This window comes from Lissotriton vulgaris, chromosome 6, assembly GCF_964263255.1.
Source record: "Lissotriton vulgaris chromosome 6, aLisVul1.2, whole genome shotgun sequence".
Classification (NCBI taxonomy): Eukaryota; Metazoa; Chordata; class Amphibia; order Caudata; family Salamandridae; genus Lissotriton; species Lissotriton vulgaris.
The window spans coordinates 1304034452-1304053299 of record NC_141694.1 but is presented as its reverse complement, the minus strand read 5'-3'; the positions used below and the strand labels follow the sequence as shown (position 1 = coordinate 1304053299).

Below are 18848 nucleotides of genomic sequence, written 5' to 3'. Positions count from 1 at the left end.
TTCTGGGATACATTATTGCATCTAGGACTGGACTAGCCGAGGGGCGGAGCTAAGGCAAAATGCCCCCATAGGCTGGAAGTGCTTTCAGGGCTCAATAGTCAAGGGGGGATCATCTGACCACCAAGCATTGACTACAACCCTCATGGAGTACCCCACAATTTTCTGACAGTCACCTACATGATTTCCTGCTGACGATGTATTATCCTCTTTTCTACAGAACTGCCTGTAAAACCTATGACTTTGTAGCCAATGTGTTTGGAAAACTGTCTTTAAAATAATTTTTGTTTTGCCATGAACATTCTTGCTTGTAGAAAACCTCCTTCCAACCTTTCTAGAGAGTCACTCTCAATGGGCCTCATCTAAATTGATTTCTATTTTAGATGCTGTCTTCCAGTCCAGCTCCTGTCTTCCTCGGGGACTTAAAATGTCTCAGGTTTTAAGATTTTAGAAGACGTTGCTATGACTGATTGAATAATATGCTGTGCTTTCATTCCTTTGAAACAATAAAAGCAAAGAGTGGTCTCAGGCCACCCCCTTCCTTGTCCTCTTTCATTTTTAATGCTCACATATTAATTCCACACTGTTTTCTGCTATTCTTCCCAGGTCATCTTGGGAAAACTTTGGTGGTCTATCTTTTCCTGCCTCTCTTTTTCTATTTCTGGTTATAAAATCAATTTCGAATTCTGCATTTTTGAACTTTTTGTTTCTATGGTATTTTTTTGTTTGTTGTTTGAACTTTTTACTCCCTGGATATTATTGTCAAACATACCACCTGTTCTCCTGTACCAGATGTAGATAGCTGGAGATAATGCCATATATTTCCTAGATTTCAGAGCTTAAAAGCAATTTCAGGACTTTTTAAGTAGGGCACCAGTGTGTTGTAATTCAAGTGTAGAGGCCTTGAAACTGATGCAGAGAAATCTGGTATTTATAAATTTTCTCTGCCTTGGGAATAAGGACTTCTCATTTCGGTAGATGTCCCTGGACACGATCACCCAACAGCGAGCCTCTGTGTACATTTGTGTTTTACTTACAATGTTTTTCATTAGCTAAATAGTTGTAGTATTTAAGAAATTGTGCAGGGTAACTCTACATCCTCTTGAAGTTTTAATGTGAGTCAACCTGCAGGGATTTATGCAACTAGGTAGACATAGTATGTTCTACAGTCTGTTTATATGCCCCTGGACTTTCTTACTAACATGTTTCCACCGTAAATGGGAGATCCAAGGCAAGCCTTCCTCAGGCCATAAGTCATCTTGGCACATTCTGGGAGCTGTATCACAGAACGAGCCGCGGATGAGCCATGACTCTGTCCTCCACCCTTCATTATGTAGCTGGGATAAATTTAAAAAGCACAAGCAGTATCCTACATAATGAAGCAGGGTTGCTGTACTACTCAGAGGAGAATTAAAATATGAATTTGCTTTTTTTCTGCTTAAACAGAACTTGCTGTTTTAATAAGCCACAGTTCAAGAAAGTGTAACAATAACTAACAAATATGATTTAACCTTTTGATGGCTCATCCTTGGCCTTGTGGATCACGCCTAGACCCATGACTCAGCATTGGCTTAGTCTCACTTACTTCTCAGAGATTCTCCTTGTGAAATAATGGCATTGCACAGAAGAGGTAACAGAGAATCTGTACTTTATTTACAGTTCTGGTTCAAGAGGATTACCACAGCCAGAACCCATACCACAATGCCGTCCATGCTGCTGATGTCACGCAAGCTATGCACTGCTACTTAAAAGAGCCAAAGGTAAGGCAAGCGGCATTGTAGCCTCTTACAGTGCTCCTATCTTATTCATTTTCATGTTTTTTCACATTTCGTGGTCACTTTAACTTTTTTGAGAAAAAAAGGATCCAAACAGCTTCTCTGGTTTCCCTCAAAAACTATTTTTATTGTCACTTCTTTTCAGTATGTCAAGAAAATAAAAACAGGAGACACATGTTTCGCTCTCCAGCTTTAAGAAACTAGCACGTTTTTTCAAGGATAGCTTATTCAGTGGTTGGGCCATATGTATACCATCTGCGAACGTCTGGAAATAATTGGTGGGCTGATCAATTAAGTTGTCATTGCCGAATATGTACTTTTGAAGAACACGCTTTTCCAGACAGAGCAAAATATGTTTTACAAAAAACATGGGGAATTTTGTGGATGATTTTTCTGGGGAAGAATATCATGTGACGGTAAAATATCATAATAAAGAAAGAAAATTGAATTCCTCTTTACCCTTTATACAAAGGATACGCTTTGCTTCTATCATATGAGAAAGCGATTTATCAAAATATGTGTCTTCTGTGGTTGCAGTAGGCTGGCTTGTGCCATTGAAGCGTATTTCCACATTTGTGATCTGATAAACATGTGTGGTTTTTTTGCCAGCTCGCCAGCTTTCTCACACCTTTGGACATCATGCTTGGACTTTTGGCCGCCGCAGCTCACGATGTGGACCACCCTGGGGTCAATCAGCCATTTTTAATCAAAACCAAACACCACCTTGCCAACTTGTACCAGGTAAGATTTCTTACTCAGAGAATACTCTAATAACATGCCATGTGACAGTCAACAAGTAAATTCTTTATAATGTAAAAAAAGCAAAAAACATAGCACATCCATTAGAACTCAATGAGGCATCTACGGTTAGGCACTAACAATTCAATATTTATAATATTGTTTATGTAGGGCCAGAATTCGTTTTGGTGGTGTGTGTGTGTGTGTGTGGGGGTGGGTGGGTGTGTGTGTGTGTGTGTGTGTGTGTGTGTGGGTGTGCGGGTGTGTGTGTGTGTGTGTGTGTGTGTGAGAGAGAGAGAGAGAGCGAGAGAGAGAGAGAGAGAGAGAGAGTGAGAGAGAAAGAGAGGCTCTAAAGAGACTCGAGCTGTACTTTGCAAAAAATCAATATATTTCACGATTTCTAAGGTAGTTTTAAAGGGATTGTATGTCATGCAAAATGGTACAAAAATGATACAAAGTATTGTGCATACTTCTTTTTCTCAGTGGGAAAATGCAATCGGTTTCAAAGCCATGACGCAGGTTCGTGGAAAATGTTACATTGTAGAAAATACAAACTTTTGCTTGATGAAACATTCCAGATGGCTGGAAGCACGGCACATTGTGAATATCTCTTCCCAGCACAATGTGAACATGCCATCATTTCGCCTCATTGGATCTATGTTGCAATCATAATTGTAAATCTGAAAAAAGGTTCCCTTTTGTGTAACTGAAACGCGTGGAATATGACTATGCTAGTTGAGAGGCTATGAGGATGCACTCACCATAAAATTACGTATTCGAAAGTCCTTGTAGGGATATTATTTAAAAACTGAACACCGTCTTCCGTAAAAAAAAATCCAATTTTATTTTGCGCAATCAATTATAAACATTATATAAAATCGTACCGATGTATTCAAAAACATGAGGCACACAATGTCATTCTTAGTTACTTTTGCACAGGTAAATACACCCTTTTTAAAAAAAACGTTTAAAACAAATTCTGGCACAATTTAAAAACGGTTTATCAAAGCAATTCACAAAAACAAATAGAAGAGTAATGTCTTTCCAGACTTCGTAGCCACCATTTACAGAAACAATTAATTTTAAAAGTACTTTTTATGGAATGTTTCTGCAGAAATGAAGACAATACAGTGCATTTGCTGCATGTTGTACATTTTACGGCTCTGCATTTTATCACATAATCAATGATGTCATAGAACATTTCATGAGTGATGTCACTTATGAGGTCAAAAGAAGTGCATGATGGGGGTGTGAGTTATGGTTGGTTTTTGTAACCATACCTAGCTATTTTCAGTGGTTTCTACGTTTTGTTTTGTAACCATAACTACACTGTAACTGTAGTATTGTCAGTGAATTTCAGAAGTTTTTAAACATACTTTAAGGTGAAGCTAACCATCACTTTATTTTAACCTTTGTCTTTTTTATTGTGAAAATGTATATTAAAAAAAGAGTAGGCCTCGTTTTTTAGATGCATCATATGGATTAAGTTAACGAAGCCTACACCAGAATATACTCGACTGGATCCCCTTTTATGGATCCATTTCGCTGCCAAGAGCAAATGATGAGCAGTTAAAGTAAACAATGCTGCCATGAAATTGTCATTGTGGTTTTCCTGAAAGAAATTACACAGCATGCGGGAAGTGGTCCCAAAAAGTGCCAAATGTTTCAAGGGGAGCTTTCCAGAGTGGTTGGCAGGTAATGTTGTTTACTTTCAGGATCTAAGATTGTGCACAATCCTGCCGGATGTGCTTTCCTTTCAGCTGAGGGCACCTAAAAGGCTGCTAGGATCCTGTTGATAGGCTCACTACATATCTTAAATGGCCAGGAAGACTTGTTTTATGTTGTATGAAACATATTAGGCAGCAGTGCGTAATTTGAGCCGGTTGTTTCGGTGCTCGCACCGGCACTTAAATGTCAGCACCAGCTCATATAACAGTCTGCCACATGGTGGCGCTGTCTGTCTAATTAGGGATGAGCACAGCAACAGCTGTTTGTCAATTAATATACATTCTAACAACAAAAGAACCGGGGGTCTATAACGGAGCTTCAAGTACTCCGAGCTGCTGCAAAACTCCTACATAAGTGAGTTAGGCGCTAATAGAGCTATATAAGTCTCTATAAAAGAATGTGTGCCAGGACAAACCTGTCGAAGGACCTACTGAGATTGTTGGTAAGACCCGTACAGAGATGTGTTGGATTCCCATCAAATAGGTATGTGGATTAAGTGTTCTCATTTGGTCATCCAAAAATGGGGTGGTATGTCTCTTGATCAATGAGACCCATCCATCGCCCTTACTCAATTGGGTCGCACCATCAATCGCTAAGGTACCCATGAACAAATGATAAAGATGGGATCGAGTGCAGTGCAAAAATTAAAAGATGTGTAAGTTAAAAACAAGGGGTAAAAGGATCAATAGGCGAAAAACTCTAATGTAATTTGTCCTTTCCCTCAAACAAACAAGAACAATGCAGAGGAAGCAGTCTAAACATATAACTGCATTTACAAGGCCAACATGTTTCAGCCGGTAGGGACAAGATCCCATGGCTTTCTTCAGGGCCAGAGTTCTAAGCATTAGCTACTGCATACATAAAGTGAACGTAACGACAATCTGTAAAGGATATACATAAATAGTCCAAAATCGTGTTCCTCTGTACCAAACGGTGTCTCTTACATCTGAATAGTACAGGGAGTGTACCTCACCTCTCCTGGAACCCAGCTCAGGAAAAAGGAGGCCCCGCTCTGTCCGGCGTTGTCTCATTGCAGGACCCGAGCTTGGAAGCTCGGGTCCTGCAATGAGACAACGCCGGCCAGAGCGGGGCCTCCTTTTTCCTGAGCTGGGTTCCAGGAGAGGTGAGGGAACCCAGCTCAGGAAAAAGGAGGCCCCGCTCTGTCCGGCGTTGTCTCATTGCAGGACCCGAGCTTGGAAGCTTGGGTCCTGCAATGAGACAACGCCGGACAGAGCGGGGCCTCCTTTTTCCTGAGCTGGGTTCCAGGAGAGGTGAGGTACACTCCCTGTACTATTCAGATGTAAGAGACACCGTTTGGTACAGAGGAACACAATTTTGGACTATTTATGTATATCCTTTACAGATTGTCGTTACGTTCACTTTATAGTTGCAGTAGCTAATGCTTAGAACTCTGGCCCTGAAGAAAGCCATGGGATCTTGTCCCTACCGGCTGAAACATGTTGGCCTTGTAAATGCAGTTATATGTTTAGACTGCTTCCTCTGCATTGTTCTTGTTTGTTTGAGGGAAAGGACAAATTACATTAGAGTTTTTCGCCTATTGATCCTTTTACCCCTTGTTTTTAACTTACACATCTTTTAATTTTTGCACTGCACTCGATCCCATCTTTATCATTTGTTCATGGGTACCTTAGCGATTGATGGTGCGACCCAATTGAGTAAGGGCGATGGATGGGTCTCATTGATCAAGAGACATACCACCCCATTTTTGGATGACCAAATGAGAACACTTGATCTACATACCTATTTGATGGGAATCCAACACATCTCTGTACGGGTCTTACCAAAAATCTCAGTAGGTCCTTCGACAGGTTTGTCCTGGCACACATTCTGATATAGAGACTTATATAGCTCTAATAGCGCCTAACTCACTTATGTAGGAGTTTTGCAGCAGCTCGGAGTACTTGAAGCTCCGTTATAGACCCCCGGTTCTTTTGTTGTTAGGATTACAGTTAGGGGGATACGAACTGGGCAGGTCTTTAAATTTCCCTCAGACCCGTCTTCAATTGTTTGTGTTTTACCAATTAATATACATTGCCAATGAGTAATTCATGTTTGTGAATAATTAATTCAGGGCAGAGAATTTCGAGCCATATATGAACATTAACTGTCTCACCAGCTAACATTAGTGTAAAGTAAACCTATACTGAGGAAAATGGATCAAATTAGGGAGGCAGTTACTGAAAATCATCAACAAATAGTTTTTCTTGTTCTTTTATTGTGGGCATTCCTCGGAATATCCATCACCTGTTTCGGTCTTCTTTGTCTAAACAAAATGCAAGCAATTCATATGCATGCAAGTACAGTCATTTGGTGTTAAACGTTTACACAATTAACCGATAACCCCGTGTTTTACCGGTGCGGTAAGGGTTAACTAGTTTTGTATGAAATACACTCACTTTAGAGTGAGCCTGCCAGCTGCCAACTAAATGTAAAAAAAAGCCTTTCCACCGAAAGTATTCCTCACTACATCTCTAAACTCTGCACCTACCCTCAATATTGCAGCAGCCTTTGTTGCCCAGGCAAATGTGTGTGGGGAGGGGGAGCGACAGTTCTAAATGCAGGGGCTTGCCAAAGGGAGGAGACGCTCGGATTGATGGGTAAAAAGTATGCTTACACAGGAAGCAGCCCTTTAATTGTTAATAGAATGTATATCTGAGTGACAGTCCAAACTTTGCAAGGCAGCTGGACGCAAACCGTGTCACCACCCAAGTCTGGAACCTTTTGCAATTAGAGACAAGTAGAAGATACAAAATATTACGAAATCTCTGCGTCAGCGGTGCCGAGGTGTCTACAAAGTTCACAATTTTTATTGTCAACGAAGTTCCTAAACAGACACAATAGAATATTGGCAAAGTCCTGTTTGAGGAACACTCACAGAACACGAGCAGTACCATCTCATGCACTGACGACTTCCATAGATTAGCCTGAACACATTTCCCTAGGAACCCTGCCAGAGCATAAGGATGAAGTAGCTGGCTTTCTTGGTGGCCATTTCATTGTTTCATACATTAATTGCATTTTTTAGTGTTTTATACTCCTGACGACGTGCTAAAGAGCAGCACCGAAACATGGAATTGTGTGGCCCATGTGAGAAGTGTTTTTTGCTTTTTTTGTTTGCCAGTGATCGACCAGAGTGGTGCTTTCATCCTGTTTTTGATTGCTACTGCTAACCATGTAATAAAGAAAAGAGGAACGAGATATAGATATTATGCACCTAACATTAATTTATTGTTGTTTCTGGTTTAAAGGTTGTATATGATAAATGTGCTCTGTGTGGGAAGGGCTTTGATGTCATGTGTGATGAGTAGGGAAATGTATTTAATACAGTTTTATTTAGCACAAAATTGACCGTGGAGGGTATCAGAGCGCTTTACAAATGCTTAGGCAAGAAGAAACAGGTAGAACTACCAACAAACATATACATTGACAGTACAAGGTAAGGTAAGGTAAATCTTTATTGCTTGATTATTTAAAATCTTACAATTGCAAATGCAGAAAACAAGTTTAAATTAAGTTAAGTTTAAAACAGTTAAAATTACCCTTACATCATAAAATTCATTTGTTTCATAATAAATTACATTACAAAAGTATTATTCTCCTAATTTCCTTTCCAGTTTTAGTAGGAACCTTACAAAAGTAGCATTCAAACTTATGTCATCTGAGTGAAGGCACCTTATCAGGGCCTGTCTGCATGTCCTTATTCCACGTACGTTGAGCGGTAATTTAAGTAATGCTCTTCTCTCATTTAGGAGTTCAGGACAAAAACATAATAGGTGACGGATATTCTCCTCACCCTTATTACACAGTCTACATAATTTTTGTTTTTCCATGTTTTTTCACGGGGAAGATGACATAATCCCGGCATAATTCCAAATCTCGCTTTAAGAAACACCTTTTTATTTTTTTCAGTCCAAGGTGTTTCCAAATAATGTTGTATTTCCTTTTTTTTGTAAGCATTTATAATTGTCCAAGCATGTTTCCTCTTTATAAGGATAGCTTTGTCGCTTACAATGGATAATTGGCTTGCAGTTCTATTAATTTTTTTTTTTTAAACAAAGCATTGGTTAGATTATTTTCCCAGATAGAGGTAACTGCAAACTCATCTATCGCTTCCTTGAGGTAGATCCAAGCGGTTGAGTTTACATTATTATTTATTTCATTCCAAAGTAGCTGTGATATTTCATTATCGGGGTCATTTTTTATTTGTTTCCAGATTTTAATAAATTGACCTTGCCTCGCGTAGTGTTGATTGGTTAATCCAAACTCCAACCTAATTTGTGAAGATGATGCATTCGCTGGGAGTTGAAATAGTGCCCTATATGTTCTTGTAAGGGCCTTATTTATTGTTTCGGTGTCCTTCCCATTGAAGCTTCACTACTGTACGTAGTAGTAGGTCGGAGTCTTGCCCATATAATGTTCAGATGTGGACCATATATAAGGTTACTAAGTGACTTCTGTACAATTCTAAATGCTGCAGTCAGTGCGTTAGCCTTCCGTTGTATATCTTTTTTTTTGTAACTGGTAATTACCCTTGTCATCGAAAAACACACCCAAGTATTTATATACATATACTTGTTTCAGTTTGGTTTTGTTCAAGTACCATTTGCTTTTATTCAAGTACCATTTGCTTTACATTGCAGTACATGGTGTAAATCAGGAAAAGGCCAATAAGTTAATAAACAAGGACACGCGTTCCTTTGACTCACTGTGGTCATGTAGCTGTGTTTGAGCTAGGACTGGATTAATGTTGGGGTGAGAGATAGCTACAAATGTACTCACATCGTCATTCTAGAGACCTGTTGGGTTTTACTTCTCGGTTCGGCTGAATGGTAGAGGAATGCACTCTTTGCAGACAGCCAATGTATAAGCTCCATGGTGAGACCAAGACGTGAGAAAGGGGCAACCTGCGGGAAGGCATTTGCTTTTAGGTGCCCATCGTAAGGGTGCTTTAGAGTCCACCCAGACATAATAGAGGGCAGACCTATGCAGGCATTGGTTATAGGCAACCTCTCAACTACATAATTAAAAAAAGAAGTTAAACTGCTTTTGATGAACACATTTCTACACTAGAATCTACTGATTTATTCTATCCGGGCACGGACATGAAGCAGTGTCTACACCCATGGTTATTACTCTCCTGCTATGTCCTTGTTTATTAACTAATTGGCCTTTTCCTGATTTACACAATGTACCGTCAGCATATCTATTTGTTGGTTGTTCTACCAGTTTCTTCTTGCCTAACCATTTATAAAGCACTCTGATACACTTTAGAGTCAAGATTGCTCGATATACAACATTATAAATGAATAAAATAAAAATAAATAAAATGGCAAGTAAACTGAACAGTCCACACAGGTGTGACAGAGTAAGCAACCCACAGGTATGTGCAGCCATACCTCTGGACTTAAGAGTCCACCCTGAAGGAAGAGCGGGCAGCTCACAGGCATGTACTGGTTATGTGCAACCATGGCATATATAAAGCACCCAGATGTGATTGTGGGCAACCCAAGGGAAGCACTGGATACAGGCAGCCATGGCAGATGATATGTGTAGTGCACCCAGGAGTGACAGATGGGCAACACACAGGCATGCTCTGGATACAGGCAGCCATGGTAATGAATAAAAGAGCCAACCATGAAGCAGCAGAGGGCAACCCACAAGGATGTGATGGTTATAAGGTGGCATGGTGGATGATCTACAAAGTCCACTTATGAGTGTCAGAAGACTAACCCACTGTCATGCATTGGATACAGGCAGGCATGGTAATGATCTAACTAGTCAATCCTGGGGCAATGGGGGCTGTAAACTCCAGGCAAGCACTGGAGAAGCACGGCCACAAGAATGCTCTTTAGAGACTATCAAGAATCAACAGAGAAGCATGATGTCCCCCTGGTTATAGATAGACATGAAGCTGAGTGAACACTCGGTCTCACAAGCGCACGAAAATATGAAATTCATCAATTTATGAAGGGAGGAAACAAATGTGCCAAGTCACAAATGAAGGAAGGTATAAGCTTAACCCAAACACCAATGAGTTGTATTCAGTCCTTTATCATGAACCCCAGGAGTGACAGGACAGATGAGCAGCCACAAGGGGGCGCAACATAGACCCCTCCAGCCCCTCCGGTACAGGGGACCCGAGCTCCTGGGGCCTCCCTCAGCAGAGTACCCAGGCCCAGAAGCTCCTGATTGAGCCCAGAGGGGGGCTACTCCATGTACCTTGCAGGGGGACCCCATCAAGTTTTGTTATGCCACTGGCAGCAATTGCATGTGCGGGATAAACACAGCCATAGATTCCATCGTGCAGATTCCAGTGAACCGCTCCTAGAAAGAAAGACCAGCAGCTCACAGCATGAACTGGATGTAGACAGCAGATGCCGATGCTCTACAAAGCCCACCCAGGACTCAAAGAATAGCTGCCCCTGGCAGGGACTGGATACAGGTTTTCAGGAAAGCTAAGGGAGTAGTCAGGTGAGGCAGCTTGTAACGGAGTACCAAGAGTTAGAGCAGTAACAGCTTCTACCAAACGGAAGTGGTGGATTGGGGGCAGGGGAGCAGAGGAGGGAGTGGAGGAGTGGAGGAAGGGAATAAAAAAAATGCACGTACCTCTCCTCCGTTCTCTTTGCTTTTCCAGCAGTACGACGCACATAGCCTCCCAGAAACACCCAGCCAATACTGCATGACAGCACCATTGTGATTGGTCTCAGCACCGTGGTGGGGCGCTCAGACAGGGGCTGGGAGACTGCGCGTGTTCTCGACCCAGGCTATGCAACACCGCCTGGTGGAGAACATGAAAAGTGTGCATGACTGTTTGGCCGGCCGAACTGTCATGCACACTTAGAAATTGCCCACCATTCGTCTCCCAGTAATGTCCAGTCCCCCCACCCTCAACCACCTGAGCCAGTATGGTAAAATATAATGATAATAACGTTGCTTTATTATCATTTTATTTTTCTGTTTTGAACTGCTCAGTGAGCAGTGAGGCGATGCTCCCTCACTGAGGAGCCGCCGCTGGGTTATTGCTTTCTACAGAAGCAGAACCATAAATAACACACACTATGCAAAAGCACAATATTTAAAAAAATATTTTAAATTCAAAATCACAGTGTGTACTGAGGCAGCTGGAAGACGTTGCTTGGGGAATTGGATGGATGAGAAGGGCCAAGAAGATGGATGACTCATGGTTGGGGTAGCAACAATCTGCAGCAAAGTAGTATGATATCTATGAGGCAGCCATGGCATAGTTGGTGGTTTCTGGGTTAACCAGAACTTGGGTCACTTCTTGGGGCATGAATTGAAGAATGGGACTGATACGTTTCGCCACTTATTTTTCACCTACATCTGATAGCAGATTCATCAACGCAAAGAACTGTCAATATGGGGCAATTACTATGCAATTGGCAATGTGCTTTGTTAATATTGAGTGGCACCACTAAAACTTTGCTTGTGTCAGGTCATATTCTGAATGAATAAATCCACTGCTGCTTCAGGGCAGGACCAAGCTATATAAAGATTTAAAATGAAATAAATTATGAATCACTGAAATATGAAGCACATTTGTTCATTCGTGAGTGACATTTATTTATTAGCACATGAGGGGTGAGGCCTTTCATATGAGATTTTTAGAGCTCCCGCTCGGGACATGTCTAGGGTTCACAGAACATTTTTGGTCTGCCTTGACATCACAGATCTCTGTAAGACCTATTGTTACCAGGCATTTGAACAACAGAGTTGTCTTTGGCTTGATCCCAGAGAAGAAGTTCTCTCCTACTTTATGCTATTAGTTGTTTGATGCCATTGCGCCTCCAATGAAGTGTTTGCTTTGCAATGTGTAAGGGAATCTTTTCTATAATAGTACTCTGAATGATTACAATAGTAACTTCATTAACTTATAGATGCATTGCAAACAGAAAACACTAATTTTTTTCTTTTGTGTTTTTCAGCAGGTTTTTTTAATACTTTGGTAGAACTCCAACATAAGCCAATCCTATTGATTTTACCTGTGCTTGTTTTTAAAGAATCAGATTACAATCAAAATAATATAAAACCTAATCATCTTTTTATCTTTTTAGATATGGCACTTTAAAAATACATGCAGGTAGGAAAGGGTGTTTAAACATTTTAGAACTAACCACCAGTTAAAGGGTATTTTTTGAAGATGATAGGTTTTCACGGTAATATAGATGAAACTCAGAACAAAAACTGTAAAAAAAAACTCAGACCGAGCTCTGCTTAGAAATTCATTTCTCAGACGTGCTCATGCTTTAAAAAGCATACCTCTCTCAACTCTCCAATTACCAGCACAAAAGAAAAGAGAATGATCTTTCCTGGAAAATATAATATGTTTAAATAGCTCCACTGGTATAAAAAATGGAAAAACATATTGCAAAAATTAATCTTAATTTAAAAAGGAGAGAACTCAAACTGGACAAACACGGCTTTTTTCTAGGTTAAGGAGGAATATCTATTTATCAGGTGAATCTACTTTTTTTTTTTTAAAGAATGTCCCTATACGTCCTCTAACATAAATGAGGCACTTTCAGTTTGTTTATTTAGATGCTTCAGTATTGGTTTTCTGTTTTCTACATTATTGTACAGGAGAGGCTCATGGGCCAGGGCACCTTACTCAGGACCACAGGGGCTCATGGTTTCGATCCCGACGGCCCCCAGCACCTTGACACCCTCGGGTAATTGTTCGCGCTTTACAAATACTGGATTTCATTTCATTTTGGATTTCATTGAGTTGATGCTCAAGCAACTGCTGGAGCTTCTGAAGGGAAGAGAGGCAGACCCAACACAGCCAGAATGCTTTTAACTGGCACATCATATTCGCATTGCTATGATTCCATTTTATCACATCTCAGCAAAAATCTAGAATGGAGTAACGAGTGGAAGACAACATAGCGGATTATTTACAAGCCCATTGCGCCAAGTCACTTTTGTTGACGCACTTCCGGTGCAATGAGCTTGCCGGGGTGACTGTTCATCGCCTTGTAAGTATGGTCCCCTCTCATACTTTACTCTCCATAAAAGGGGGTTCCATGTGTGTTGGTGTGGGTGTTCCCATGCAACATCATTGGAACTTAAACAACATTTTGCAAAACTGGGAATGCGTCAGAATCCTACACCTCCCCAGGAGAGGCGTAGTAATGGCGCAATAAGGAGAAATACTTTTATTTCTCGTTGTTTTTTCCTCTTTCTATGCGTCCTGCATTCTACAGCATGCATAGAAAGAGGAAAATGCCATTGATGATTGTTTTTTTTTGCAGAAAGGTGTCCTGCATTCCGCAGCGAAGGCACCCTTGCAAAAGGATGCAAGGGTGCCTGCGCTGGACTATCAAGGACAAAATATTGAAAGGTAAGAGCATATAAGGAAGTATAGGTTTATCATTTCTAGCTCCACATGTACGTACCTTGAAGATATATGTACCACGTAGGAATATGTGAAGATAGGTAGAGAAAATCTAGATTTACTTACCTGTTGATATTTGTTTTGATATTTTGTCCTTGATGTTTAGTACCATTGATATTCTGCATTTGATATTTAGTATACACACCAATGAATTCTCCTGGGCGGGGTCTGGACTCAACAGCTGTTTTGGACGTTGAGATTGTAAGCCCTATGAAATCCACCTCCATCGAACAATCTTCAGGTTGCGAGACACTTGAAGAATACCATGTCTTCCCTGTCAACACAAGTCCATGGATCCATGTTACCAAGCGAAAGACCAATAGGAAGACAAAATAAAAATAAAAAGCCATTTGAAGCGAATTGCACAAGCATTTTTAAGATTTAGCAGCTACTCCTCCAGGACCTCTAGTGGTGTGCCCCTTCTTCTATGCCCCTTCTCTTATCTTATGCTTCCAATCCAGTCTTTTCCAAATTGCCAATATCTTTTCCAGTATAAACCCAGTGGGCCATCCTTCACTTGCTATAGTAAGTTGCAAAGCTAACAAATGTGTTTTCCATCAAGTGATGTTCACCACGGATAGCAGGATAGCAGGCAAACAGGAGGTAGCCAGCAAGCAGCCAGTGGTGAGACAGTAGGCAGGCCTTGGTAAAACAACAGCAATACACCGGAGAGACAGCAGAGAGATACTGATGAGTTATGGAGGCAAACTCCAAAGTGAAAGCAACCTGATCCTGATGAGACAGTAGGCAGAACTTGACGAGACCAGAAACACATAGTCCCAAAGTATCAGACACTCATGAAATAGCTGCCTAATTCTGGTGAAATAGCAGGCAGACACTAATGAGAAAACAGGCAGACACTAAGGGTCTTATTTATTAACATTTTACCTCATGGTTACGCCACGTTTGTGGAACATCCATGAAGCAAAATGCTAGTAGATATGTACAAAGCCACGCAAGGTCGATTTGCACTGCCTTGCCTCGGTTTGTGAAATAAATGAAATACAACATAGCAGCTTGCGCTACAGTGCATTGCATTTCATTCTGAGGGGCGTTCCATGGGTGGAACATGGACCTCCACATGCAGCCACCCATGCATTTCACGCAAAAACAGATTTACAGAGGTTTGTAAACCTGGGATTGTGTGATATTGCTACGCCTCCCAGAGGAAGACGTAACGAGGAGAAAAGCCTTTTTCACCTTCTTATTTCCTCTTTCTATGTGTGCTCCAATCAGAAGCGTGCATAGGAAGAGGAAATGCCTAGAGAGATTATTTTTATGCAGCATGGTATCCATTCCTGCACAAAAACAGTTCACCCTTCAATGTAGGAACCCTTGCACCATTGTGCAAGGGTTCCTGCATTGGTGCTAGGCAGCTTGAGGTGCGTCAGCACAAGGGGAGAACAGAAATGCTCCATATCTTTGTAAATATGAAACATTTCTTCCCTTTCACGCAACACAGCACAGCAACTTTGCTTGCTGCCCTGCTTCACGTGAAACTTTAGTAAATGTGCCCCTTATTCTCCAGCAGACAGACAGTGATTATACAGCAGCAAGATTCTAGTGAGACAGCACACATACAGTGATGAGAAAACATTCAGCTACTTTTCAAACTGGAGGCCAGTATATTCCTGAGGACCTTCGCTATCACCACCCAAATTAGGTAAGGTGCTGAACTAACGCTCACCTTTACAGTAAGTGCTTAGGGAATCAAGTAACCGTACATTCACTCTTACATGAATGACGAATTTAAAATGTGACTGCAAAATAACAAGAGATGCAAAAAGAACAATTGACCGACAGAATGCCGCACAGTGTCAAATATTCATCCAGGTGCAGAGATCTGTGCCTAAAGCCATTGTTTTTTTGCTCCACATGCCAATCCAGTTTGGACCCAGCCATATGCAAATCAGTCTTGACTCTGTTCCCCATGGGAACAGTCCAGCCTGAACTGCTAGGACAGGTTTTCCCTGGACTGGAAACAGGCACCCTGGGACTGGTTTTGGGGCATGGACTGTTTCCATAAGGAACAGGGTCAAGACTGATTTGCATATGGCTGGGTCTGACCTGAGGTGGCGAAGTGAGCTAAAGAACAATGATGTATTCCATCTAGATCTGTGACTGGGGGTGAGTGTCTGAAAAGTTTAAGCTCTCGGTCCATCAACTCCTTTTGTTTCTCTATATTAACTCCATAATTTACTGAATCTAGCAGAAAAGTACAGCTTTTAAAGATGGCATTTATACAAGGGCGCTTTAAACAGTTGTTTTGTGATGATACAGTGCTCTTCTGAATTTTACGTTTTTAGATTTTGAAAATGCGAACTGACATTTAAAATATGTAGGGAGATTTATATTTTGGTTTGGAAAACAAACCGAGGAAATAGTCTCACTCATGTTTCTAGTATCCAACAAATTAATGAAATCTAAAGTGAAATAGGTTGACGTTTCCACTCCTAAAATGTGATTTAAAGGGGATCTTCATGAGGAAAAAGGGCATGGTCTGCTGGAGCAGTAAAACTCTATGACATGCTTTGAACAGGTGCCCAGATCAAATCACTCTATTAGCGCATTAAAAAAAATAGAACAATGGAGGTGGAATCGACTGCCTTTGACATTGTGCAAGGCTGTGTCCACTGAAAGCCATTGATTCCAGAGGGAATGCACATGGCACCACTTCTGACTCACAGGGGAGGAGCCAGAAAGACAGCAAGCTGAAATGGAGAATTGGCAGTCAATAATAAGACAGCAGGCATTGAGTCACAGATGACACAGAAGGAACGTTTCTGGTGAAACTGTGAGAAGATCCTAAAGAGGACGCTCCTTCTCCTTCCTCGCGGCCAAGGCATGGAACACCCTTTCCTCTCCACCTCTAACAGACATAAACACTCTCCAAGTTCTCGAAGGACCTCAAGAACTGGCTTTTCGACGATCACAGTGAACATCCAGGAGCTGAACGTCACCCCTTACCCGCTCAGCACCTTGAGATCCTTTTGGGTGAGTAGCTGCGCTTTCCAAACCCCTGATTGAAAGAGAGAACTCATGATACTGCAGACACTAATAAGGCAAAAGCAGTCATGTTGAGAAAGCAGGTAAACTCTTATAAGACAATGGCAAAGAAGGCAAACTCTGGAGAGACAGTCAGTAGTGAGACAACATGCTAACACTGGTGAGAGAGCATCTTGACACTTGAGAAAATATCATGCAAACTCTGGTGAGCCAGCGGATAGGCAGTAGTGAGACGGCTTGCCAGCACCAGTGGACACCTGGCTGACACTACTGAAACAGAATGCTGAAACTAGTGAAACAGCAAAGTGATATTAGTGAGAATCAGACTGACATTAATGAGGCAGCTGACAGAGACTAGTGAGACAGAAAGCAGCCATTGGTGAGGATGCACACATTTCACATAGGCTCTTTTGCGACAGTAGGAAAACACTGAGGGGGCAAACCAACAAACGAACAGGAGGAGTCTAGAAAGAGCCACGCCAGCGGTTTGCGACAAACATCATGTAAAATCTGACAACGTCTCTTGAAAATTAAACACACACATTTCTTATGGTCGCATTAACAATAATACGTTAGTAATATTATAGGCTCATGGAAAGGTAGGGAGAAAAAGGGGGATTGATGAAACAAACTATTTGCCTTAGATCACACAAAATGTTTAAGTGGGGAAGCTGGGAATAATCCCAGGTTTTCTGGTTTTGCTTGGCACAAGTCACCCACTAAATAGGCATCTATTCATTTCTCCTTTTTACTTAAATTACTAATGCTTTATTTTAACTTTGTGCTCGAAGGTAGAGGTGGCAGGCAGAAGCCACATGAAAGCTCAGCTTGTTTTGGGCTCGAGGTTCCAATGAAGCTCGAGCTGAGCAAGAACTCAAGCTTTAAGTGTCTGGCCAACCTCTAATAATGATGCAGCATGAAGACACAAGTAAAACAAAAGGAAGACACTAGTGAGACAGCAGGGAGAGTGGTGGGACAGAAGACAGACACTGTGGAGATGGAATGCAACCCCTAGTGAGACAGCAAGCTGGCATCAGTGAGAAAGCAAATAGATTTTAGTAATAGAGAAACAGGAACCATAGAGATGAGATTTAGCGAGACAACATATGTATATTGATGAGAGAGGTGGCAGACAACTCATAGTAGTCATCTAAAGAGTAACCTTGGCAACGTTTCTGAGGTACCCTAGTGTCTGACCCTCTCGGCCACACTTCTTTTAGTTGTGTGTGACTGATCATGTCACTGGAAAGCTGATACCTCCCAATCTATGGCCTTCTACAATTTGAAGTTGCATTTCCAAACTAACTCCTTGAAATGCCTGCCTTGCTATCTCTGATACAGATTTGCAAGTACTCTATGTGTTCAGCATTTCCAGTTTTTACTGCTTCAGGGTTTTCAGATAAATGAAGGTTTACTCTCGGCTCTTTGGTTGTGCATTTGAACAAATGATAAAATAAGGATTGCATAAGATTAAAACTGTAGTCTGCCAGTGGGCTGAAAGAACAAACAGTGCCTCATTACCAAGGACAGGACAGGGCAAGGTTTTGCACATTTTATAGAACAACTCTGACCTGTATTTTAATCTGCAATTGTGAAATAGCAGGAGGGAATGCAATTCCAGCACCAAGACTTATCAGTCAAGGCTTTTCCTTCCCAGTCTTAGACTGGACATATGAACTGCAGTTCGGCGGGGGGGAAATTGGGGCGGGGGGTTGGGTGGAGACAGTAGAGGCCACAGATATCCAGCTTGTATTCCATCAAACTTTTCGGTAGTAAGAGGTGGCTCTGAATAACATTGAACAATGCAGTGTCAAAATGTGTTGTAAGTCTGGGGCAGCATCAAAAAGCTATGGGTGTTGTAGTGGAACTCCCGCAGCAACACTCATTGCATGCCTTTTTGACGCAGAAAACTGTGTGAAAGGGTACCATATTTACAAAGTGGCATTGTGCATTGTCCTCCATCTCAACCATTTGTGACTGTATCACATAAAGGGCCTGGTGTACAATTCTCATTGGCAAACCAGGGATATGCAATTTGCAGTGTGCCTAGGCATTTTGTTTATCTACTGCAGTGAATAAGCTTTTTCCCGTTAAGAATACCTTTTACTTATGCCTCACCAAACATGGGGGCCATCTGGTGCCACCATGAAAGGAGAGTTTCTGCAGCCTTC

At 41.5% G+C, this 18848-nt stretch overlaps 1 protein-coding gene across 3 annotated transcripts in view; it reads left to right on the top strand.

Moving 5' to 3' along the window:
• Positions 1–18848, top strand: part of PDE7B (phosphodiesterase 7B) — a 1067027-nt gene that overhangs the window by 1008273 nt on the left and 39906 nt on the right. For all 3 annotated transcript variants that reach the window (XM_086927442.1, XM_086927441.1, XM_086927440.1), the window contains 2 exons: positions 1657–1757; positions 2382–2513. In XM_086927442.1, coding sequence (XP_086783568.1) covers positions 1657–1757; positions 2382–2513 — 233 coding nt within the window. The remainder of the gene's footprint in view (positions 1–1656; positions 1758–2381; positions 2514–18848) is intronic.